General features: G+C 36.6%; 1 protein-coding gene across 2 annotated transcripts in view; it reads right to left on the minus strand.

Annotated features, from left to right (window-relative positions):
* Positions 1–24,571, minus strand: part of UVRAG (UV radiation resistance associated) — a 292,228-nt gene that overhangs the window by 97,516 nt on the left and 170,141 nt on the right. For both annotated transcript variants that reach the window (XM_032853034.1, XM_032853035.1), the window contains 2 exons: positions 23,238–23,298; positions 15,533–15,698 (listed from right to left, as the gene is read on the minus strand). In XM_032853034.1, coding sequence (XP_032708925.1) covers positions 15,533–15,698; positions 23,238–23,298 — 227 coding nt within the window. The remainder of the gene's footprint in view (positions 1–15,532; positions 15,699–23,237; positions 23,299–24,571) is intronic.

The raw sequence follows: 24,571 nt of genomic DNA on the forward strand, positions 1-24,571 counted from the left end.
ATTGCTTCTTTTCTTATTGACAGTATAAAGGTTTTACTTATATATTCTAATACTGACCCTTGGTTAATCTACGTTGTAAAGAATACTTTCCGATATGTAGCTTACCTTTTCATTTTTGCGTATGTTTTCTTTTGTTTCAAACAAGTTTTTTTTTTTTTAATGAAAAAAATTTATGGATTTCTCATAATATGGTCTGTGTGTTTCTGTGATTTAAGAGGTCCTTTCCAAACTGAAAAGTAAGGATTTGACAAGTTTTTCACTTCTACTGGAATGAAGTAAGATCAAAAAGTTCAGGTAGATGGGAAAAGAAATCAATGCTTGTGATGACCGCGTACATTTATTCAGGGAACAAATATTTACTGAATGACCATATGCAATGGTAATGCTATATGAATTCTTTTATTCCTCACATTTCTCTAAAGCCATTGTCTTCATTTTCAGATGAGTACACTAAGTGAAAGTGAAATATACTGATTCAAGGTGTGTTTAATGCCAAAGTTCTTTCAAAAGACTGAAATGGGAAGGCCATGACTTCTCCTTTCCTAAGTTTAGAATACACAGTTTTTATTATTTAAATAGCAATATGGTTTATCCCTATTAATACATACAAAAGTGAATGTATATTTATGTCAAATTAGTCACATATTTATCATAACCAGTCTGTGATCCAAAACACTTTATAAAAGTATATTATTATGCCTTGAATTAATGTATATTGACATTAACCATATATAGCTAATCAACTTTGAGAGTCATTCTTATTTTTACATAGACTGAAGACTAAAATATAAACTTTTACTTCTTTTTTCTATGCCTAAAGAAAACTGCTGAGCAACTTCAAGTGAAGTCACTTACAAGGCTAGGTGAAGACACTGGAAGCTTTGGTCATTGGACAGGTGTAATACCTCGTTGGTGTCAGTATATGTGTTCGTCTGCTGCATCTAGCCTCAGCTGGAACATCTCCTAATCTTCTTCTACACTCAGAAGCTCTGATGTTTAGGGCCCATCTCATGCATGCCTATGCTGGCCACCCCCAACTCAACCCCATTCTGATCTCTAATGTGGCCCTTATCACGCTATACATGACTGTCTTGCCTACTTACTGTCCATTCCTGATGCCACGTCAGCAGTGAATAATTTTACCTAATGCTGGCATCTTGAGGAGTAACCAATAATGGACTAGTTCTCAATACATGGTTTGACTGTTGTGATGTAATAAGCCTTTTATAATTTAACTCTTTGTGAATTAACTATATATGAGTTAGCTCTCATATCAATTTTTTTTTATTTCAAGGAATTAGAGAAGAAAAACACTATGAAAATGAATTAATCATTTAATTTGATTTAGAAGTTATGTTTGGTGATCTTACTAGTTATAAAAGAGGTATAAAAATATGGCAGCAAATAGAACTCTGGTTAAAAGAATGACATAAATTAGTTTTCTAATGATACTATTATCCAGGACATAAATGTTATCCTTAGAAAATTGTTTAAAGAGGGACACCTGGGTGGTTCAGTGGGTTAAGTCTCCGACTCTTGGTTTTGACTCAGGTCATCATCTCAGGGTCTTGGGGTGGAGTCCCGCATCAGGCCTCCTGCTCAGCATGGAGTCTGCTTCTCCGCACCCCTCCCCCACCTTTGCTCCTCTCCTCCTCGTGCTCAGTATCTCTCTCTCTCTCTCTCTTTCTCTCTCGCTCTCTCTCAAATAAACAAATAAAGCTTAAAAGAAAATAAAGAGAAAATTGTCTGAAGAACTATTATCATATGACGTTTTGGGAAGTTAAAATAAGTTCACATGTACCTAAAAATAATTTTCTTATTCTTTCCATGAATTTGTTTCTTCAGAAAAACAAAAGTCCACAAATCACCTACTCCAAACTCTCTGGCTAGATACAGTTATCCCCGTATCCCTCATTATTTGTCTACCAAAAACATCTAACATGTAAAAACTAAAGAACACTGTTACTTTCAATGTAACACCAACAAAAATAAAGTCTCATTTATTAGAGTAAATGATTCATTCATATCAGAACCCAAAGCATCTATGCTGTCATATGATACATACTGACAGACTCCAAAAAGCCAATCCATGGGCTACCTGGAGCTCCCTGATGTTCTCTTGAGAAACACTGATTTTGCATATTTTAATAATGTAATGATCTTTACCCCATGACACCATGACATAGTCCATTATTAACTAAATATATTACCTTCCTCCACCAATCCTGCCAAGCATTACACTGAACCTCTTTCTGATTTGGGTACACTGCAAACCAGAAAAGCACTAAGTTCAAGTTGGGGTCACATGTCAGAGTCATCTGGTTTTCTTTTTTATCCCGCTGTCCCATTATATTACTGTATTTTAATTTAGTTGGTTGCAGAAAGCTGAGATGACAATAATACTTGAGAAGACTTCCTCATCCAGATAATAACATCAGCACTATAAAAGCACACTTCATTAAAAACAACACACACAACAATATGCTTCCAAGTGTCAGCAATGAAATAGCTGCACAATTACTTTGGACTCATTTCCCACATTTCCCTTCTCTCAATGGAATGCCTAATCTTCACAAGGTGTTCATTTCCTGTCTCACCCAGCAACCACCTTCTGCATTTTTATTTTGTTGATCGCTCCTGCTTAAATTTCCATGGGGATTCCTCATTTTAAAACATGCTTTTTGCTCTCACTCCTGAACACAACCCCATCAGCACTGCTGCCTGTGCCTTGGATTACAACAGGCACTGAAGTTAATAGCTTGCCATGGTCCTAAGGGACCATATGAAATAATGATGGTCCTGGCCAGAGCATCTAGAGTTAAAACTATAGGCCTACAGTGTGGAGTGTCAGATTACCTAATAGCATTTGCAAAAAGTGAACATCCCTTTTGCTCTCCTAATTCAATTCAAGAAATATTTATTGAGTGACTACACAATACAAGGCTCTCTGCAAGGCAATGGGGTAAGTTTGATGCCAAGTAAGATGCACTGAAAGTATTCTGGATAAGAAGAGGACAGACAGGGGCACCTGGGTGGCTCAGTGGGTTAAGCTTCTGCCTTCGGCTCAGGTCATGATCTCAGGGTCCTGGGATGGAGCCCTGCATCAGGCTCTCTGCTCAGCAGGGAGCCTGCTTCCTCCTCTCTCTCTGTCTGCCTCTCTGACTACTTGTGATTTCTCTCTCTCTCTGTCAAATAAAAAAATAAAATCTTTTAAAAAGAAAAAGAGAGGACAGACAACTCTAGCACATGACTTGCATCACTGAAGTGTTGTTAAATGAAAAGAGTATACATAAACTTACTTCATTCTGAGATACTTACTACTGAGATACTACTAAGACAGTAGGATTAAGGAAGGCTATGAGAGTACGCCAAACGATGGGAAATCAAGAAAGAGTTGATGAGAAAAGTTTTAGGTAAAAAGAGAAGGGTTTTATGTACAACAATTCCAGGCATTCCAGATAAGCAGAATAGCACAAAGAGTATCAAGGTGAAAAATAATGTAATATATCTGAAAACCAATAGTTAGACTGAAGCACTGGTTATGAACTCAGAGGGAACTGGGATAAGACCAAAAAAGTAAGTAGCAGGCCAGGCTGGCAACCAATTTTTTTTGAACAGCACTCTTTAAACTGATACCTTCTTTTACATTTATTTATTTATTTATTTATTTATTTATTTCCAGTCTTCCAAACTGATACCTTCTAAGATACAGACACTTGCTTGACTCATTAGTGGATAATAGGCACTAACCTCCCTGCAGAGTTAAAGTCAAAGAGCCAAGTCTTCAGACCTGGAAGTCTTTCCCCTGGACTCCCGGAAACCTCATTAGTCCTTTGCATTTTTCACCACTGAAAAAAATGATGTACCTCGTGGCATTGTTATAAAAGAAAACCTAATGCTATGCCACGGTGTTGCATTTTCAATTTTCCTTAACTTTTCCTTATGCCCACCTTTCCTTGTAGCATCTACATTTAATAAAAAAGTTACATGGCTGGAATTCCTGTTGCAAAGCTCAATGTATACACAAGCGTAGCTGCAGATTTTACTAAGCATCTTCTGTGTGCCAAGCACTGTGCTTCATTTACTCCTCATAATAACCTAGTGGCATAGGTATGTATTGTATCAGGCTAACCAAGACTCAGAGAGGACATTTCTACAGCTGCTCTGTGATAAGAGGTCTGAAGCCCATGTAATTCCAAAGCTTTAAATAATTGGAAATAAAAAACAAAACAAACCCTACCAAATTTAAATCAGTTGAGGCAAGAGAGAGAAGGAAAGGCATCTTACACTGCACCTTTTAGAGGGAAAACAAATGTCAAGTGAGCCAACTGATAAATGGGATTTAAATAATTAACATTTTCCATGAGAACTTAACAGCGTGACTTAATGTACAAGAATTCACATCATGGCATTTTCATCAAAGAGATTTCCCTAAATCAGGAGAAGCAGTATTTCAGTCTCATATACAGTCCCTTCTTGATAAACACACTTCTTCCATCTCCCAAGTGTTTGCTTAAAAGTACTACATTTATAGTTAGCATATGATCTTCTGGGCTTGCTTTCCTCAATGGGCCATATTAAAGTGAATGCTTAGTTAATTTGTTACATGACCTTGCTTAATCTCTTAGCCTGTTTCTCTATGTGTGAACTGAAGAGTTAAATCAACGATCTAATAATACGCTGGTTCTAAATCACAATAAATCTGTAATTCTGCATAGACATAAAACATTTTTTTTTCCATATTCTATTCATTCCATGGTGTTCCCTTAGGTAGTTATAATGGAGCTAGACTATAGACATTTGGGAAGGTTTTCATACTAACAGATTTTTATTCCTGGGTCATATTCCTGTAATCAAGTGGAAAATCTGAAAGAATAATTTCATTCATTTCAGTAATATTAGTCACCCTGAAAAATATTTGATTATACTTTTAAGTTATACAATAAGGAAAAAATTTAAAAACAAAAAACAAAAAACACCAAAGCATGTGGTCTACCCAACTGCCTGAAGTCATCACATTCATTGTTCAATTTAAAGGTCTGAGATCCAGGGTACTGAGTGTTCTAAATGCCAGCATCTGAGCAACAACCTATAATAAAATGAAGATGAAAGGTTATAAAGAATGTTCTAATTTATAGGATAAACAGTAGAAGAGTTGAAAATTAAAGCCACAGCACTGAAGCCTAAGCGTGATGTAAAAATCTCTACTTCTGGAAGGAGGCCATCGGATTTAATTGGATGCTATGAAAGCAAACAGATGCTAATTTAGTGAAAACAGCAACCCATTTCTGAAGGGTCTGCATTAAAACAGCTTGATTAACAAACAGAAGCTGAGGAGTCTTATAGGAAGGAGTCTATAATTCTTAATATAAGATGTGTCAGCAGGTGGTTAAGTATGTCTAAAGCAGGTAATAACAAAAATGAATAGTCAGAAGTACAGCAGTCTGAAAACATTTATGTTTTTAATATAAGTTTTATAACAACGAAAACCCAGGTGCTGGTCACTATTACTATAGAGAATTTCCTTCTTTGCAAGCAACGTTCATGGTATCCTAACTGCTTCAAAGAGATGCCATTAGAAAAATTCTCATTCATTTATTCAACAAGTCAGTGTTGCCAGGCCAAAAAGTAGGCTGAAGGAATACAGAAATAGAGAATTGCTCAGCTCATGGCCACTCTGAAAATTCCTGTTTCCTCCTTCCTGGCAAAATGCAATCTAGTTATGCTGAAGGGGGAGCTCCATAAACATGCCACAGACATGCCCCGGTGGCTGCTAGAAAAAGACTCTAGTCACAGGACTGGAACATGTCTGGCCAGTCCTTATATGTAGGTATATATGACTGCCTTAGGCATTCAGTCACAGAAAAGGTGTTAGATCGTTCAAACAGACCATTCCTTCTCTCATGAGCATCAGAACCACATGCAATGACTATGATCTGGGTCCAATATTAGCTGTTTTCGGACACATCACACTTTCTTTATATACTCTAAAACTTCTGTCTCTATAAGAAATCAGAATCAGCCAGGTAAAAAAGGCATCTCCTAGGGTTCACTCAGGATCTTCCACAGGAATAAACATAAGAATAAAACAATGAAGGAAATGGGAAAAGCAGCATTTACATGTCTCTAGGTTCCAATGATTCCATTATAGAAAAATAGCTAAGCATCTTTTAGGGATTTGGATTCGTAAAAGCCTTGTCGTGGACAGGTCAGGAAGTTTCAAGCGTGCCTGCCAATTACACCACTCCTTCTGAGAGTAAAACAACCAACTTAAGGTGTTGTTTGAGAGCTTGAAAAAGCCATATGCTCCAACCAGCTATGTCCTAGCTCAATGATTGTTTCAGTAATCCATCCGGAATGTATCATCTAGCAGACAGTTAAGTAGCTCAGTAACAATGACTAATACATTTCATTTCAAAAATCACTTTAAAACCTACTTTTCAGTCCTCAGTGAAAATAGACATAAAGGGTAAAAGAACACTGTGGCTGGACTCTGGTTACATTCCTTCATGTTTTGTGGTCTGAGCCTCAAAATGAACGCAGCACAGATTTCAGAGTTTCCCTTTACAGTGTGCAGGTGCACGAGTGATGGTTTAGGCAAGGCATCGGTCCAAACCTGTGTTTCAAACAGGCCAGACAAAGCAAAGAACTAGTCTCCACCCACACGCACAGCAAAACTGGCCAAATAGGTCTCTGAACTCCACTGTTCATGTGCCAATAGCCAGATGAAGCAGGTAATCAGGGCAGAGGCTGAGGATTCCTAGGCCCATTACAACAAGTGTAACACATCCGATGAGTCATTCAATTCCATCTCCCATGAAGACCTAATTCCATCTAATAACCTGGAAAGGCTTTCATCAACACTGACAAACTCAGGAGAAAAGAAAACCAGGTCTCTGCTCTTTCAGTGATCCAGGCTAAGAATAACTCAGACTGATTCAATCAACAAGCATAATCAACAAATTAACATTTATATATCTACATGTACATCAATTTTGTTCCAAAAAGGATACGAAGTGCTTTACTAAATTGCACAGAGCCACCTAAAATATCTGATAGTTTATAAAATCTGAGACAGCATCTATTGCAAACTGCAGCATTCATTTATGTACCACTAAGAAAAGGTAAGTGTTCTCATAATATGGCATGCCATTAATTATAAGAGGCACCTCATTTTTAGCAATATCAAAATGTCAAAAATATTTATATTAGAATCAATAAAATACGATATATGTTTCAGTAAAGGGGGAAGATAGCAGTAAAATGCAAAAATTAGTTCATAAAAATGCAATTCCTGTGTTTCTTGTGGCTGCCAAAGAAACACCTAAATCTAGCTGGCCTTCCCAAACTAGTTAGGAAAATAAATTAATTGATAAATTACTGCTACTACTCACACTGTGGCATAGTATTGGGAGTTGCCCACATGTTAAGCTGCTCCTTCATAAATTAAAGTGTATAGCTGATCTGGAGAGAGAGTATCATTTTGAGGGACAGCTTTCCTTCAAGCTCCCCAACTGCTTTTCCTACATAACTAATATTTTAAGTCAGATCACCATGTATAATAAGTCAGATCACCAGGTACAAAATTGATTAAAAAACCTAGAGTTTTAATATGGAAGCTAGAGAATATTAGGAGGGTGACCATTCTCAAAACTACCAGGTGATCTTATGTGGTCATGCTTAATTAAAATCATGGGTCCCTTCATCCCTTGTAAGTAATGTTTTCCTTTATTAAACAAACAAATGGAATGATGGCAGCAAAAATAGGGGAGGAGGTAGATCTAAGGACTTGTCCCTCCAGAGAAATATATATATATATATTTTAAAAGCAAAAGCTGTTAGAATCAACTTTACTAAAACTCTGGAAAAAGTCAAAAGTGTACAAACAACAGGCTGAACACTGAATCAAGAAAAAGGAAACTCAAAATCAAGAGGAAAGCTTCACAGAATTTCTACTCACACCATCTGTAACTCCCTCTCCAGCTCAGCAGTGATCTTGAAGAAAGGAGTCTGCCATTGTGGGGCCTTGATCCCCAGTGCATAAGGGAGCCAAGCAGACTTTATTCTAAAAAAAATCTGTCTGTCCTAACTTGTCTAGGGGCTACTTGAAGTACTAGCAAGGCGCTTGCCTTGGCTTTGCCTAGTCAAAACTACTTACTCAGAAGTGAAAAGCAGGGGACATTGTTCAAGATATAAGGCAAAATCCGACAGTCTCCTTGTATGGAAGATCAAGGCTGAGATGTACAAAAGACTGTCTAAAGCCCGGGAGGTAAATTTGCAGAGAGTTTCTTTGAAAAATTAGTGTTTTCAAAAGTGCCCATATATAACTGAGGAAGATAGAAGTTACCTACACACCCAGAAAAGGATGCATACTCAGAAAAGACCTGAGAAGGCCCTAGGCTTTTACCTCTGGATGACTGCTAGGCTTACTGAAAGCAAGAAGTGAAGGCTTCATGTTGAAATGAAAGGATACCAGACAAATTCAAAGCTGTACAAAGAAATAGAGATCTCCAGAAAGGTAACTGCATAGGTAAATGAAAAAGACAGTATTATGGGCACACAGCGTATAAAGATGTAATTTCTGACAATAACAACATAAAGGTGGGAGGACTGAGATATAGAGGGGTGGAGTTTTGTATACTATTAAAGCTAAGTTGTTATCAATTTAAACTTGACTGTTACAAATAAATATAGGATATTAGCTGTAATCCCCAGGGTAATGAATAAGAAAATATCTTTAAAATATACTGAAAAGGAAATGGTATGCCAAATTAGAAATGTGTACTGAATCAAAAAGGTAGGGGGCAGTAATAGAAAAAATGAAGCACAAAAAGGTATAAGAAATACAGAAAACAAATAGCAAAATGAAAACAAATAGTTCTTCCATACAAATAATTATATTAAATGTAAATAGATTAAGCTCTCCAATCAAAAGACAGAGATTTGGAGAATTGATTAAAAAAAAACACAATCCAACTATATGCTCTTTATAAGAGATTCATTTTAGATCAAACATACAAATAGGTTCAAAGTGAAAAGAGGGAAAAGATGTTCCATGCGTACAGTAATCAAGGGAAAGTTGGTGTGGCTATACTAATAGCAGACAAAACAATCTTTAAGTCAAAATTGTTACAAAAAGCAAAAAAGATTGGGGCATCTGGGTGGCTCAGTTGGTTAAGTGTCTGCCTTTGGCTCAGGTGGTGATCCTGGTCTGAGAGTCCTGGGAAGAAGAGCCCCAGGTAGGCTCTCTCCTCAGCAGGGAGTTTGCTTGTCCCTCCCCTCTGCCCCTCCCTCCTGCTCATGCTTTCTCTCTTTCTCAAATAAATAAAATCTTAAAAAAAAAAAACAAAAACAAAAAAGGTCAATGAAAGGGTCTATTCATCAAGAAGAAATAACAAGTAAAAACAGAAGCACCAAACAAAAGAACCCCAAAATATATGAAGCAAACATTAACAGAAATGAAGAAACAGTCCTACAATAATAGTTCAAGAGTATATTTAATACTATACTTTCAATAATGGATAAAAATATCTAGAGAAAAGATCCATGAAAATATAGAGGACCTGACAATACTATAAAACCAACTAGACCTAACAGATATATATATATAGAATACTGTATCTAACAACAGTAGAATACACAGTCTTCTCAAAGGCATGTGGAACATTCTTTAAGACAGATCATATGTTAGGCCACAAAACAGTCATTAAAATGTTAAAATACTGAAATCATAAATTATTTTCTCCATCACAATGGAATGAAACTAGATATCAATAAATAAAGAAAACTAGAAAATTCATATGTATGAGAAAATTAAATTCTCTTAAACAACCAATGGGTCAATGAAGGGAATTAGAAAGTACTCTGAGATGAATGAAAATAAAAATACAACATACTAAATTAATAGGATGTGGGAATTTATAGAATTAAACACTGACATTAAAAAAAGAAAGATCTTGGGGTGCTTGGGTGGCTCAGTCGGCTGGGCACCCGACTCTTGCCTTCTGTTCATGATTTCAGGGGTGGTGGGATTATGGGATTGAGCCCCACGTCAGGCTTTGTGGTCAGCATAGAGTCTGCTTGTCCCTCTCCCTCCCCTTCCCCTCCCCCCACACCTCTCCCTCAGCTCATGCCTGGGCACTCTCTCTCTCTCCCAAATCAATCAATCAATCAATCAATATCTTCAAAAAAGGAAAGATCTTACGTCCGTGTAACCTAAACTTTACAGAAGCAGAAAACAAAAGCTAGCAGAATGAGGGAAGTAACAGGTTAGAGTGGAGATAAAATAGAGAATAAAAAAAGCAGTAGAGAGAATCAATGAATGACAGATAAGACTGAGAGCAGCTTATTAGTCACATATACTCATAGCCCAGGAGAAAAGGACACTACATGGAATGCAGGGTTACATGGGGTTACATATAGAAAGACTGTGAACAACCAGGGTCTGTGGGAGACAGACTTTTTTTGTATTAAAAAAGGAGGCAGTGTTGACTGGTCCTTGTGGGAAGATGTGATTGGTTTCTTTCCACAATTCCCCAACTGGCAAGGAACTGAAATTTACCACTGAGGAATTAGAAGAAACTACACCTATGTCCCTGAATAAGGAAGAGTCTTGTTTAGATAAGGGACCTTTATCCACAGGAGCAGCAAAGGGAGGGGATATTCTAGGCCTTCCAGGTTTCACCAGGCGTCAAGGCAGCATATAATACATACCTTAGTTTTAGGCCTTAAACTCTAACAACCACCCAGAGAATGGGAAGAAAATACTTACAAATGATGTAATGATAAGGATCTAGTATCCAGAATACATAAAGAAGTCTTACTGTTCAATTAAAAAAAAAAAAAAAAAGAATGATCCAATTGAAAACCAGGCAGAAGACTTGGACAGATATTTCTCCAAAGAAAATAAACAAATGGCAGCAAGGACATGAAAAGATGCTTAACATCATTAGTCATTAAGGAAATACAAATGAAAATTACAATGATATACTACTTCACACCGGAAATGTAAACTGGTGTGGCTGCTGTGGAAAACAATTTGGAGGCTCCTCAAAGAGTTAAACATAGAATTACCATATGACCCAGCAATTCTACTCCAAGATATATATTCAAAAGAACTGAAAGTGGATACTCACATACGTGTACATGAATGCCCATACAGCACTAGTCACAACTGCCAAAGGTGGCTATAACCCAAATGTTTGTCAACAGATAAATGGATGAACAAAATGTGTATTACATTCAATGGAATATTATTTGGCCGTAAATGTGAACTAAGTACTGATTCTGCTACAACATGGATACCCTGAAAACACAAGCTAAGTGAAAGAACCCTTAAACAAAAGGTCATATATTATATGATTCCATTTATATGGAATATCCAGAATAGATAAAGCTACACAGACAGAAAGCAGATGGGTCACTACCAGGGGTTGGGGGAAGGGGGCACTGGGTGGGGGAAGAATAGGGAGTGACTGCTTAAGAGTACAGGGTTTTCTTTTGGGGTCATGAATTGTTTTGGAACCAGACAGAGGTGGTGGTTGCACAACACTGCAAACATATTAAATGCACTGAATTATACACTTTAAAAAAGTTAATCTTATGTGAATTTCACATCCATTTTTTAGAAAGAGAAAAGAAAACACACCAATGTCCCCTTCTGTAATACATGTATGTTTCAGGATCTCTTTATGTTTCTGAAACTGAAAAAAAATACTTCAGCTATCAACTAATCAGTGGATTTAAAAGGTACTGACTTAAACTAAACACATGTTCCCTGCCCTCTATCTATTAATCAGTGGATTTAAAAGGTACTGACTTAAACTAAACACATGTTCCCTGCCCTCTATCTATAAGCCAAGGGTCACTGTCCTACCAGATACAGCACTAAATTCTTCCATTTGGTGCCTACCTTTCCTGCCTCTACTCTTGCAGTTTCCTAAATATACTGGAGGATATTTCATTTTTTTCATTACTATGAATACAATAGTCTCTCAATCTAGAACAGCAGTTCTCACCCCAACTGCACATTAAAATCACTTCAGGAGCTTTTTAAAAAAAACAAAAAACAAAAAACAAAAAACCCTCATGTCTGGGCCCTGTTAACTGAATCAGAATTTCTGGGGAAGAAGCCAGGAATCTGGGGGTCAGAAGCTCATTTTTAAAGGCTCCCCAGATGACAATAATGCTCAGCCAGTGTTGAGAATAACTGACCTAGAATCATCTATATCCACTTCCCTTTAGCCAAGTGTAGTGTTTTCTAAACTCCATCATTCACATAACAGTTTTGGAAAGTTGTCTTTTTCTAGAAATGTAGCCAATTGCATTGAATTTCAAATTGATAGGCATAATGTTGTTCCTAAGATCTTACCTTTTAATGTCTATATATCTGTAGTGACATCTTTTCCCCCCTTTACTTATACTAGCTGTTTTGCCTGTCTCCTCTTTCTAAGGGTTTATCCATTTTCCAGTTGTTTCAAAGACTAGAACTTTTTTTTTTTTTTTAAATAAAGATTTTACTTATTTATATGCCAGAGAGAGAGGAAGAGAGCGCACAAGCAGGGAGAGAGGCAGGCAGAGGGAGAAGCAGGATCCCTGCCAAGCAAGGAACTGATGCAGGACTCGATCCCAGGACCCTGGGATCATGACCTGAGCCAAAGGCAGACACTTAACCAAGGGAGCCACCCAGGCGTCCCAAAGGCTAGACGTTTTGCCTGTATTTTTTTTCCATTGTTCAGTTGTCCATCTAATTTCTGTTCTTACCCTTCTTTCCTTCCTTCTAACTTCTTAGTGTTTAATGAACTCTTCCTTCTCTGGGGATTTCAAAAGGAGACTTAGATGAATGATTTCTAAATATTTCTTTTTCCCTAATGCACACTTTTAAGGAAATAAATTTCCTTCTAGGAACAGATTTAGCTTTAACTTACAAGCTTTTATATGATATATTCTCTTATCATTTAGTTTAAAACAATTTCAAACTTCCTTTATATAGTTCCTTCTTTGGCCTGTAGGTTTTATAGAAGTACATTGTTTAATACCTACACGTTTGGGGATTTTATTATTGATCTCTATTAATTTCCACCATGGTCAGTAAACATACTGTAAATTACTTCAATCTCTTGAAATTTGTTGAGGCCCAGCATAATCAATTTTGGTAAATGTCACATGAATACTTAAAAAAGAATGTACTTGTTGTTACATGCAACTAATGAATTGTTGAACATTACATCAAAACCGAATGATGTACTATATATATGTTTGGCTATCTGAACATTATAATAATAAAAGAAAAAGAATGTACATTCTATAGCCATTGGTGTAATATTCTTTACCCATAACTCAGGTCTAGTTCATTGCACTGCTCAAGTCTTTTAGGTTCTGATTGTTTTATCTGCTTTTTCTAATAATTAGTAAAAAAAAAATTTTTTTTTTTTTAAGATTTTATTTCTTTATTTGACAGACAGAGATCACAAGTAGGCAGAAGGGCAGGCAGAGAGAGAGGAGGGGAAGCAGGCTCCCTGCCGAGCAGTTAGACCGATGCGGGGCTCAAACCCAGGACCCTGGGATCATGACCTGAGCTGAAAGCAGAGGCTTCAACCCACTGAGCCACCCAGGCGCCCCTAAGTATAGTTTTTTATTCAGCCTGACAATCCTTATTTTTAAATAGTATATTAATGACATTTATATTTAATGTAACTCAAGAACACGTCTGAGTTCATAAAGTACAAATTCACTATTTGTACCACTTATTTAATGTTCATTTTCCTTTCTTTTCTTGCCTTGTTTTGGATTAATAAAGTATTCAAAAATTTTTTCTATTTATATCATCTATAAATTTTTTGCTTATACCCAACAATTCTTTTAATAGTTATGAGATTATGACATAATTGATTAGTAGTTTACTATAAAGCGGTATCTTTACCCTTTTCCAGACAATGCCAGGATCTTGGACTACTTTAACTCCATTTCCACTTTGCAACTTTTGTGTTAGTCATGGATTATAATTCCACATATGTATTATGTGTATGTATTTCATATTTTATGACCCTATCATTTGTTTTGTAGTCAAAATTAATTTAGATATACTCATACTTATGCCTTTTTTTTTTTTTAAGATCTTGTTTATTTGTCAGACAGAGAGAGTGCACAAGCAGGAGGAGTGGCAGGCAGAGGGAGAAGCAGGCTCCCCACTGAGCAAGGAGCCCAAAGTGGGACTTGATACCAGGACCCTGGCATCATAACCTGAGTCAAAGGCAGATGCTTAACTGACTGAGCCACCCAAGCATTGCACATACTTACCCTTTCTATTGTCTTTTTTCCTTCCTCAAATATTTCCATGTTTCTGTGCTATGTTTATTTTTATTCTGCGTTTAGTATTTCCCTTAGTATAGGTCTGCTGGGATGCACCTTCTCAGTTTTGATGGTCTGAAATGTCTTTTATTTTGCCTTTAATTTGAAGGATATATTTACTGAGTATAGAATTCTAAGTTGACAGTACTGTTTTATAGCACTTTAAAAAAAAAAAGATTTATTTATTTAAGGGGGAGTGGGAAGTAGCAGAGGGAGTAGGAGAGAGAAACCCAAGCAGACTCTGCACTGAGCATGGAGCTTGACACTGGGCTCCATCTCATGACCCTGAGATCAGAACCTGAGCCGAAACCAAAAGCTGGATGCTTAACTGACTGCACCACCCAGGCATACCTGTTTTATAGTACTTTCAAAATATCATGGCATCATCTTTATGGTTCCTAAAGATTCTATTGGGAAATTAGCTTTCAGTGTAATTAATGCTCTTTGATGTTAATCTGTCTTTTTCTTCTAGGCACTTTTAATATTTCCACTTCATCTTTGGTTTTCAGCTATTTTACTGTAATTCCCCTAAGTATGTTTGCTTTATACTTATAATGGGTTGTATTTAATGCTTCTAGAATTTGTCGCTTAATGTGTTTCATCAAATTTGAAAAATTCTGTCACTACCTCTTAAAATAATGCATTTACCCTATGTATTTTCTTCTCCCTCCTTGTGATCCCAATTATACATATCTTAGACATTTTTATTGGGTCCTACATAAGTCTAGCACTTTTCTATATAATCCATCTCTTGTGTTCTTTATGCCTTCAATCAATATATTTTCTGCTGACCTCTTTTCCAGTTCACTAATCTACTTTTCAGACATGTACAACCTGCTGCTCTATCTTTTATGCTCTTCTTGCTTGTCTGACAAATATTTAATCATTTCACTTGGGACTGGCAGGAAATAGGTACTACATGAATATCTGCGGAGTATATACTACTTGTTTCTCACAAAACCAAATTAAATGAGTTAACCCTGCTATCATTAACAATTTTAGGAAATGTAAGATTTTATTTATTATAACCTAAATTAATAATCACATTCTACTTAAAATAAATGGAGCACTTCACAAAGGATATATGAAAAATCAGCACAGTCTAGGTCACATTTCATATTTTTAACATACTCCATGTTTCAAGGTGGCTTATGTTAAAAGTACATTAAAAAAAGATACTTACTCTCTCTCCTTTTCAGTCAGCTTATCATTGATATTATCTTTGATTGTTGATCTAGATCCCTTATGAATTATAGGATATCTTAGGGGCACTTGTAAGAAAAAGGAAATCATGGAGACCAAATGTGCTGTGTAACCAAGGGCAACAGCAATGCTTCCATCATCTTTTGCTGTAAATTCAAAAGCAGAGAAAGAGAAAACAACTATTTACCTTATAAATGTAGCTACAAGATCATAGTAAATCAATTTCAAGAGATTTTATAAGAAATAACTGGTAAATAAAATATTAATCACATCTAAATTACATGAACTTTATACAAATCTAAACATACTAACAAGACCTGAAATTTCATCTACTATATTTAAAAACTATTGCTCAGTAATTGCTGTGATGAGATTAACATTCCATATATATATCTTAAGAAAGAGTTCTTAGTATTCTCAAATACCCAGTACTTTCTCTCCTTCCTGGCATTTTTTTTTTTAAAAGGCAGAAATACTACCTAGTCTATCATATGATGTGAACATTAGTTTCAGAGGTTTAATCATAATGCATTATATGACTACTATATATTTTATTCACTAACAACTTTATAATCAATATAGTTGTACAATTGTACAAATTAAGTCTAAGGTGAAGTAAAAAAGCATGATGTATCCTTATGGGGTATGTTCTCAATATCCATAAAAATAGTGTTGCATAAATAAGACTGCAAAATTTGAAACAGGATAGGGAGGAAAAATATTTTAAACAGTAAAAGTAAAATGTCAAAAACCACAGTTACTATATATCCTATTTATGCAATTTAGGTGGAAGCAACTTTGGGGAAAAAAATGTATGTGCCCTACAGTCAAACATAAGCATTTATCTTTTAAGAAGTCACAGATAATTACATTTTAAACTCATCATCTAGATTTCTGCTACTACCTACCAAGTGATAACAATCACCAGGTACTCAGAACAGAGTAATATAACAAAACATTTTAAGCCTGCCCCAGGAGGAACAAAAAGGTAACTGTTTGGTATGCAGTATTCCCAAAATACTTTTGAAAGATTTAACACATAATCTAGACTATCTCTGGCTAGAGAAAAGCGGAAATAATTGAGATATCTTTGGCTTGAGTGTTTCCTGATTTCTAAGGGTACCTAAACTTCAATTACTAGAAATGTTTTTCAAATTCTTTTTAATACTTACACTTATTATCTAAGGACTACCTTCTTGTTGTAGGAACGGCCCTACGTGATCTATTCACCGGTTTGTTCTCCACCACTGACCATCATGGCAGATTCTTGGTTTCTTTATAGTACAATCAAACACTATAAAAACAGGTAACTTTCATTGTGTACTTCTCTTCTGCCTAGAACTGACTATAGTACTTTATGACAGTCATTAACTCATCAACAATTACTAAACTGGGCACCTTCTTATATGCTATTTGTTCATTTCATAGATGAAGAAACTAAGGGTCAAAGAAGTTAAGGATCTGTCTCAAGTACTCCAGAACTACAATAGAAGTTGGCCTGACAACAACACCTCCATCTCTTAAGCACTTGACCATACTCTCTCAGAAGTTTAGTGTGGAACACATAACAGTTTCTTAACATGGGAACCTAGACTGTACCAAGCAGATGACACACACATGCTACCTCAGTTCCTTCACACTTTTCTTGTAAGGGCAAAGAACACAGAGTTCCCAGTGACTTGTACTGTGCTAGACTGAGAATGGGCTTCTCACACTAATGTTTGATGTTCTCTCAAACCAAACCGATAGGAAGGAAAGAAGGAAGGAAGGAAGGAAGAAACAGCATTCATTTCAACTGACTATTCAGTCATGCCCAACTGACAAGAATCCTAATCGTTCTTAGAGACCATGTCCTCTTGCCCCAGTCCCACCCAAGTACCTTGAGTAATATAATGCTTTACTTCTTTTGAAGTCTGTATATCACACCACCTTAGAGACTGAAATTATATTACACTACACTGTAAATTCATTACAGTTTCATCATCATATATAATGTTAGAGCTAGGAGAAACCTTAGAAATCACTGAGTCTGATGCTATCAATTTGGAGATGAGACAAATGATTTAGGTGGTATAAGTGACTTGCTCAGAACCATACAGGTAAAATCCACGAGTGATGGAATAAGACAGAGGATTATATATACACCTGTGCCCTCCAAAATACCTCTATCCCTGGAGTCAGAGCCGGGACAGGAGTTCCATCACAGGTCACTGACTCCTGCGTCTCCTGCTTTCCATAAAGGATAGGGCTTATGGAATTTGAAATATTTCTATCAGTAAAAGGACTTGGTCTCTAAGAACCTTCTTTTAGAAGGGAGAGGAGAAGAAGAAGTAGACGATTTACAGTAATGAAGGATAATGCTGCACTAAGTTTGTACTTTCCTATATATGCTTCACACTAAGCTTTTCCTTTCCTATATGGCCAGACAGAAAAGAATTTGCAAACTTCTGGAAAGCAGGAGAAGGCCTCTTAATTAGCCTTCCAAACAGGTCAAATGCAAACTATGAGTGCTTAAAAAACCCTATCCAATGCTAAACATGTAAGCACCTACATTTTTCCATATTTCTAAAAGTGTAATACTAAGGAAGTGAGTTTGCAAATCTTGAGACCATGTCCACATATCTACTAAAAGAACAAAAACTAGTCTTCTAACATCACCTCTCTTCAATGACCCAAACAATTTTGCTTAACTTTAAGATAAAAAGGCACCTCTAAGAGAAGCCTACACATGGAAATAAAAATCCAAACAGAAACAGCAAAACCTGGAAACTGGATAATACTGGAAATCAGTTTTGATTCTGGTTATTTGCACTCACCATTGTTTCCACAAGACTCCCTGCTCCACCTATTAAAAGCCCCAGGTTGTTTCCCATTCCAGGCCACAGTGCTCAGGCACAGCCTCACTGTTAAACACCATGGTGTTAGATTTCCAATATTGAAGCTTTATATTAAAAAGCATTTTAAAGGACCACGGGTGAGGCATTACAGGGCCCAAGGGTATTCCAATACCCTCAAAAGGAAAACCACCTCCTAGTAGGGAAGTCACTTTCATCACCCCAAGACCACTGAACCTCCAGTGGGAAAATGTGAGCTCATGTGGTTAATTATGGCTATTGCTGGCCACGAACCTCAGATGTCACTTTCTGTTGCCAATCACTTCAGCTAAAAAACCAAAAGGTTTAAGGTTTCCAGCATTCCAAGATCTAAAAGACTTTCTACCTGCCAAAGCCAAAACCTGGCTCTCTGGGGTGTGCTTTTCCAGTAAGCATTAATGACGTCCCTAACACCTAATGCAGAGCAGAGGTTTGTGTTCCTTATGCTGCTCTGGGGGTGAGAAAGGTTATAGATGATAGGTTTGTTGGTGAGAAGAAGTTGGGGAGAGTGGAAGGATTCAGGGAGGAATAGGAATAAACTGTAAGACTCAGGTGTGTGAAAAAGATTCTAATTTAAGCAGTGTTTTCGGAGGCTTAAAAACAAAACAAAAATCTGCAGTTTCCTCCTAATAATAATTTCTGATTTGCTTTTTAAATGTAGGAGAGTTATTGAGAGCAGCAGCTTTTGTGTAATTTTTATGATAATAAATACCATCAACCCACAACGGCCATGACAATATTTAAAAATTAATTCAAATGCCCCTTTGACTTATATGTTGGACAAACTATTAATATTCAAATGCATCCAAGTACAATAAGTGATCTAAAGGCTCTTACCATCCTGCCTTCCCAATCACTGAGGCAGCTGATTTGTTAAGGAACCAAGCACCCACTGATCCAGACAGGACAAAATATTTAAGATTCTAATCACTGCCACAGCATCTATGGAATCATTCCATGTTCTCAATGAGACACTGTTTGACATATGGTCTCTCCTTTCCAAGAAATCATGCCTGCATAAAGGGATACAGACACAGAAGGAAATCTGGGTCTCATTACCACAAAAGGCTCTCGTGTTATGGATTACTTAAAAACACACACAAACAATTTTTTTTATGAGAAATGTCTCAGTCAATGGAACTCAAACGAACACCCTTCAGCAGACAACTTTCTCCCATCGTGTCCAGGTCTCTTTGGCAAACTCTACCAGTAACTTACCCATTTAAAAAAGCACAATAAAGGTTGGGCGACTACGGTAGAGTTTCCCAGACAGTGTCAACCCAAGCAATGGAAAGTCTGTCCCAGCAAAATCTCGTGAATATCACAAAATAACCAGTGTGGAGGTCCTCACTAGAGAAGGACCAAGAATGCAGCTGTTACAAAACACTAAAAAGTTGTCAGAAGTTTGGAAGAGGTTTTATTCAAAATAAGGACACAAACTGCATCATGACAGGAATAATATGAATCTTAAAATCAGGGTGACCAGAAAGCTGACCAGAAATGACTTTAGCTCTGCCACTGGCTAGTATGAGTCTTTGGAAAAATTAATTAATCTCTCTGAGCTTCAATTTTCTTGCCTTAAGAAAATGGAATATAATTCTTTCTCTCACAGAAAGAATTCATTCTCACAGTTGTGAGAATTAAATAAACAAGAAGCACCATGCACGATGTTCCATGTTACCACATTTCTCTACTCGCCCAATCTAAAATGTCCTCTTCCTCTTCTTCCAACAGGGGAATACTATTTTGTCTTTTAAGACACCTCAGGCACGGGGCACCTGGGTGGCTCAGTGGGTTAAACCGCTGCCTTCGGCTCAGGTCATGATCCCAGGGTCCTGGGATCAAGCCCCACATTGGGCTCTCTGCTCGGCAGGGAGCCTGCTTCCCTCTCTCTCTCTGCCTGCCTACTTGTGATCTCTCTCTCTGTCAAATAAATAAACAAAATCTTAAAAAAAAAAAAAAAAGACACCTCAGGCACCATCTTCTCTGTAAAGGTTTTCCTGCTCCCCTTCTGGTGGTACTGATTATATCCACTTCTTTGAATCTTGTGTCCCCATTATAAACTTCAAAGTGCCTGACACAGAGTATGAAACCAATAAATGTGTCTCAAAGGCTTTGATTACAAGCTTAAGGGCCTCACCCGGACTGAAACCTCACTGAGGAAGGAGCGACGCCCTACACCTCTTTGCGTTCTCTCAGTTCTCTCCTGGCCCCACACGTAACACCCACAAGGCACTCAGTGAGTTGAGTATATGGAAGTGCCTTGCAGAATGCTAAAATGAGATTTTAAAGTCTAACACCACCACATGTGCTCCTTAAAATTTCTGATTGCTGGGCCTCATAGGGGTTGACTGGGGCCTTAGAGTAAAATGGCCCATTTGTTTCATTTCATCTCTCATTTCATTTTTCAGCAACTGCACTAAAAAGCTAAGCTAATTTTTTAAAGGGTAGGAAAAATATATTCGGTTTGGTGGACATACTAAGAACAGAGAGCTAATGAAAGCTACGAAAAACTGGGAAACAAAACAATTCACATAAAACAAAAATAGAATCAAGAAACATCTCAGAGTGAAGTAAGGTGACCATCACCAATACAGATATACTGGCTTCCCTTACTGCCTCTCTGCAGATTATTCTGTATTTAATAGGAAGAGTGACTTCTAAAAACACAAATCAGCTCATGTCATCCCCTTCTTGAAGCCCTTCAAGGTCTCCCCCCTCCACTGAGAATAAAACATAAACTCCTTACAGTAGCCTCAAGGCCCTGACTGACCCCTCCTATGTCCTCTGAGGTAACTCTTCCCCCTACACTCTACTCTCCAATCATACAGGTCTGGTCTTTTCTGTCCTTCCTTCTTTCCCTCCTACTTTCCTTCCTTTACCTCCTCTCTCTTGCAACTAATTCCAACTACATTTATATAAATATCTTATATGAAAAGTACTTTCAAATATTATCTCATTCAGTTCTCATAATAAATTAGAGATGTGGATATTACCTCATTTTACGGTGAAAAATTTCAGCCGAGAGAGTCCATGATTTGCCCAAAATATAGGTCTTTTCTCTCATACCCCCCAGCCCTAAATTGTTTTCAGATATGTCAAGCCTATTCCTCCATCATGAACTTCGTGCTTGCTGCACCCTCTTCTAGGAAAGCTCCTCCCCCAAATGCAGCAGAGTTAGATTCTTCCAACCTTCAACTTTTCTGCCAAATGTTTCCCCTCAGGTCTCCTTGACTGCTTTATCTAAAGTAGGTTCCCCTATTGTCTCTGATAGCATATTCTTTCTTATTTATTGGCTGTCTCTCTTAATAGATATTATTCTCTATGAAAGGAAGAGAACGTATTTGTGTTTTCTATTATTATATCCTCAAAACCCGGCACAGTGCCTGGCATATCGGTGTGCTCAATTAATATTTTCCAATGAATGAATGCTTTGTATCCCTGGAACAGGGCTCAAGGTATTTAATAAGGTTCGTTGAATGAAGAAATTAGGAAAAAGATGTGCTATGACCTTCAGGACGTCCTAACTTTGCCCAAAATTAACACCAAAGCACATTTGTATGACTTAAAGAGATTGGAATATTTTATAATGGAAACCAAACAAATTCCAGCTAGATCATTACCTAGCTTTGTGGTCTTGAGCAAGTCACTAAATAGCTCATTTATACGTTGTAATATGAAATTATACCACTTTCCTTATAGGTTTCCTTTGTTTTTGTAAGGATTAAAGATTAGGCAAATGTCATGCTTTTACAGATCTAATCTGCACAACAATAATGCAGAACTGGTAAGGACATGAATCAATATGTTCATACTATTGATTAGGAAATCAACTCAAAGTATGGATGGCTTGTTCCAAACTACATGGTTTCTAGAAAGAGAACCAGGACTTTAACATAGGTTTTCCCATTCCTGTTTTATCACTCATATTATGTCCCAACTACTTCTTGTAAGGGCTGTTGTAAAGGCCAAAGGAGGTAACAAGTTAGCCTCAAATGTTAAATGACCATAAATAACATTTTCCTTATTGGGAAATGGAAGAAAGTCTGAAACAAAACTAGTAATACCCTTTTTAAATAACTTCTTCCCAAATAGATAATACACCACCTTTGGGAATAATCCATGAAGCTATTTAGTAGGCCTCAAAGCACTGTATAGGCTAAGGGAAAAGAACCCACTCTGCTAACAATTAAAAAAAAACAAAAACCTCTTTACCATTATGTCAAATAAAATAAAATAAGTTCTTTTCTTTGGCCTACTGGTAAAGAGATTAGGAAAATTAAAATACTTTAAATACAGCAATTACTAAGAATCATAGTCTATAATATCTTTAACGTCATTTTTTCTTCCTGGAAAGAGGAAAAAAATGACAGTATAATAAATGTTGAAACCATGGTAGTGGTTTCATGTTACCAGAAATGTGATTTTCTAAATAACAACAGAACAGATTAGTGTTTGTTATTCTCCTGCTCCCAGAGACAAATTTTCAGGAAAATCAAACCAAAAGGAGAGAGTGATTATTCGTATTTTTAAGAAACCAACTGTCTAATTTTCTTAAAGCTCACTTAAAACGATTTTCCTTTAAATTTCAAATAGACAACTTAATAGTTTTTCCCCATGATTAGAATTAAATACTCTCTTACGTCTCCCATTAGAGAATCCGACTATGTTCTTTCTTCTGGGGAGGGAGAGAAGGTCCAAAAATCCTCTGGATAAAGTGCTAGGCAACCAACACTTTACGAAATCTCTATTTTTCTCTGAAACATACCCAGTTATTATATAAATCATTAGATGCAAAAAGAAATAAAATACCTTGGAAGTCCTCAGAATTGGGCAACTTGACACCACATACAAAGTAATCCTTATGCTCATTCTGTGAATATAACCAAAGAATGAAATTAATTCTTTTTCCATGTAAAGCAAAGAAACCTTAAGTCAAATCTCGAAGAATTCAGGAGGTCAGTGTTAACTCAAAGACAATACTGTCCTACACTCAAAACATTATCATAATGATAATATTGTTGAAGCTGGGCGACAAGTATATAATAATTCATTATACTACTATCTGTACATTTGTATATACTTGAAATTTTCAATAATATAAACATTTAAAACATCATGTCCAAGCAAAAAGCCATGTAAAATTTTTATTACAAAAATATCACTTGATCAATTCATAGTTATAAATGAAGATTTTTAAGTGGAATTAACAAGATTCTGTGAGCAACCTAAAATCCCATTAGCTTTCCTCTCAGAAAATTAGTCTTTTAAATCATTTTTCATTAAAAAGAAAATAAAACCTTCAAATTTAGTGATCTGGCTCTTTAAAAAAGAATTCTCATCATTTTAACTTTAGTGAAGTTTTATTTTTCACATTTACTTTAAGAAACCAGTTTCAAAAACTTCACATCCTGACAATTACCCCAGGAATTTCCTAAGTAGTACTAATACAAATTAATTACCAGTTATATTTTTAAAGCAGTACATGTACAATTCTGCATGTATGTGTCAGAATTGATGGTAGTTGATAATCTAGCTGAGTAAAATAGATCTTAAAGAGACCAGAAGTTATTTGGCATCCTTTCAGATGAAGTTGAGTGCATTCCACCACCAAACTGATACAAAAAAACAAATGGTGGAACCTAACATGCACCCACTTTTTAAATAGATATTAGCTTCTGAATGAATCATGACAGCGCATGTGATTAAGACTGGAGCAAAGAGTTTATTAGTATTTCCTTTTTAAATAATTTTTCCTCTTTTTTATTATTTTTATTAACATATAATACATTATTTGTCCCAGGGGTACAGGTCTGTGAATTCGTCGGGCTTACACACTTCACAGCACTCACCATATCACATACCCTCCCCAATGTCCATAACCCAACCATCCTCTCCACAGACCTCCCCTCCCCCCAAGCAATCCTCAGTTTGTTTTGTGAAATTAAGAGTCTCTTATGGTTTTTCTCGCTCCCTATCCCATCTTGTTTCATTTTTTCCTTCCCTAGCCCCATGGCTAAAGATGATGTCATATACATATATACAATGGAATATTATGCAGCCATCAAAAGAAATGAAATCTTGCCATTTGCAACAAGGTGGATGGGACTAGAGGGTTTTATGCTGAGCAATGAGTTTTTTCATTG

The sequence above is a fragment of the Lontra canadensis genome, unplaced genomic scaffold (assembly GCF_010015895.1).
Source record: "Lontra canadensis isolate GAN:19392208 unplaced genomic scaffold, GSC_riverotter_1.0 scaffold7, whole genome shotgun sequence".
NCBI lineage: Eukaryota > Metazoa > Chordata > Mammalia > Carnivora > Mustelidae > Lontra > Lontra canadensis.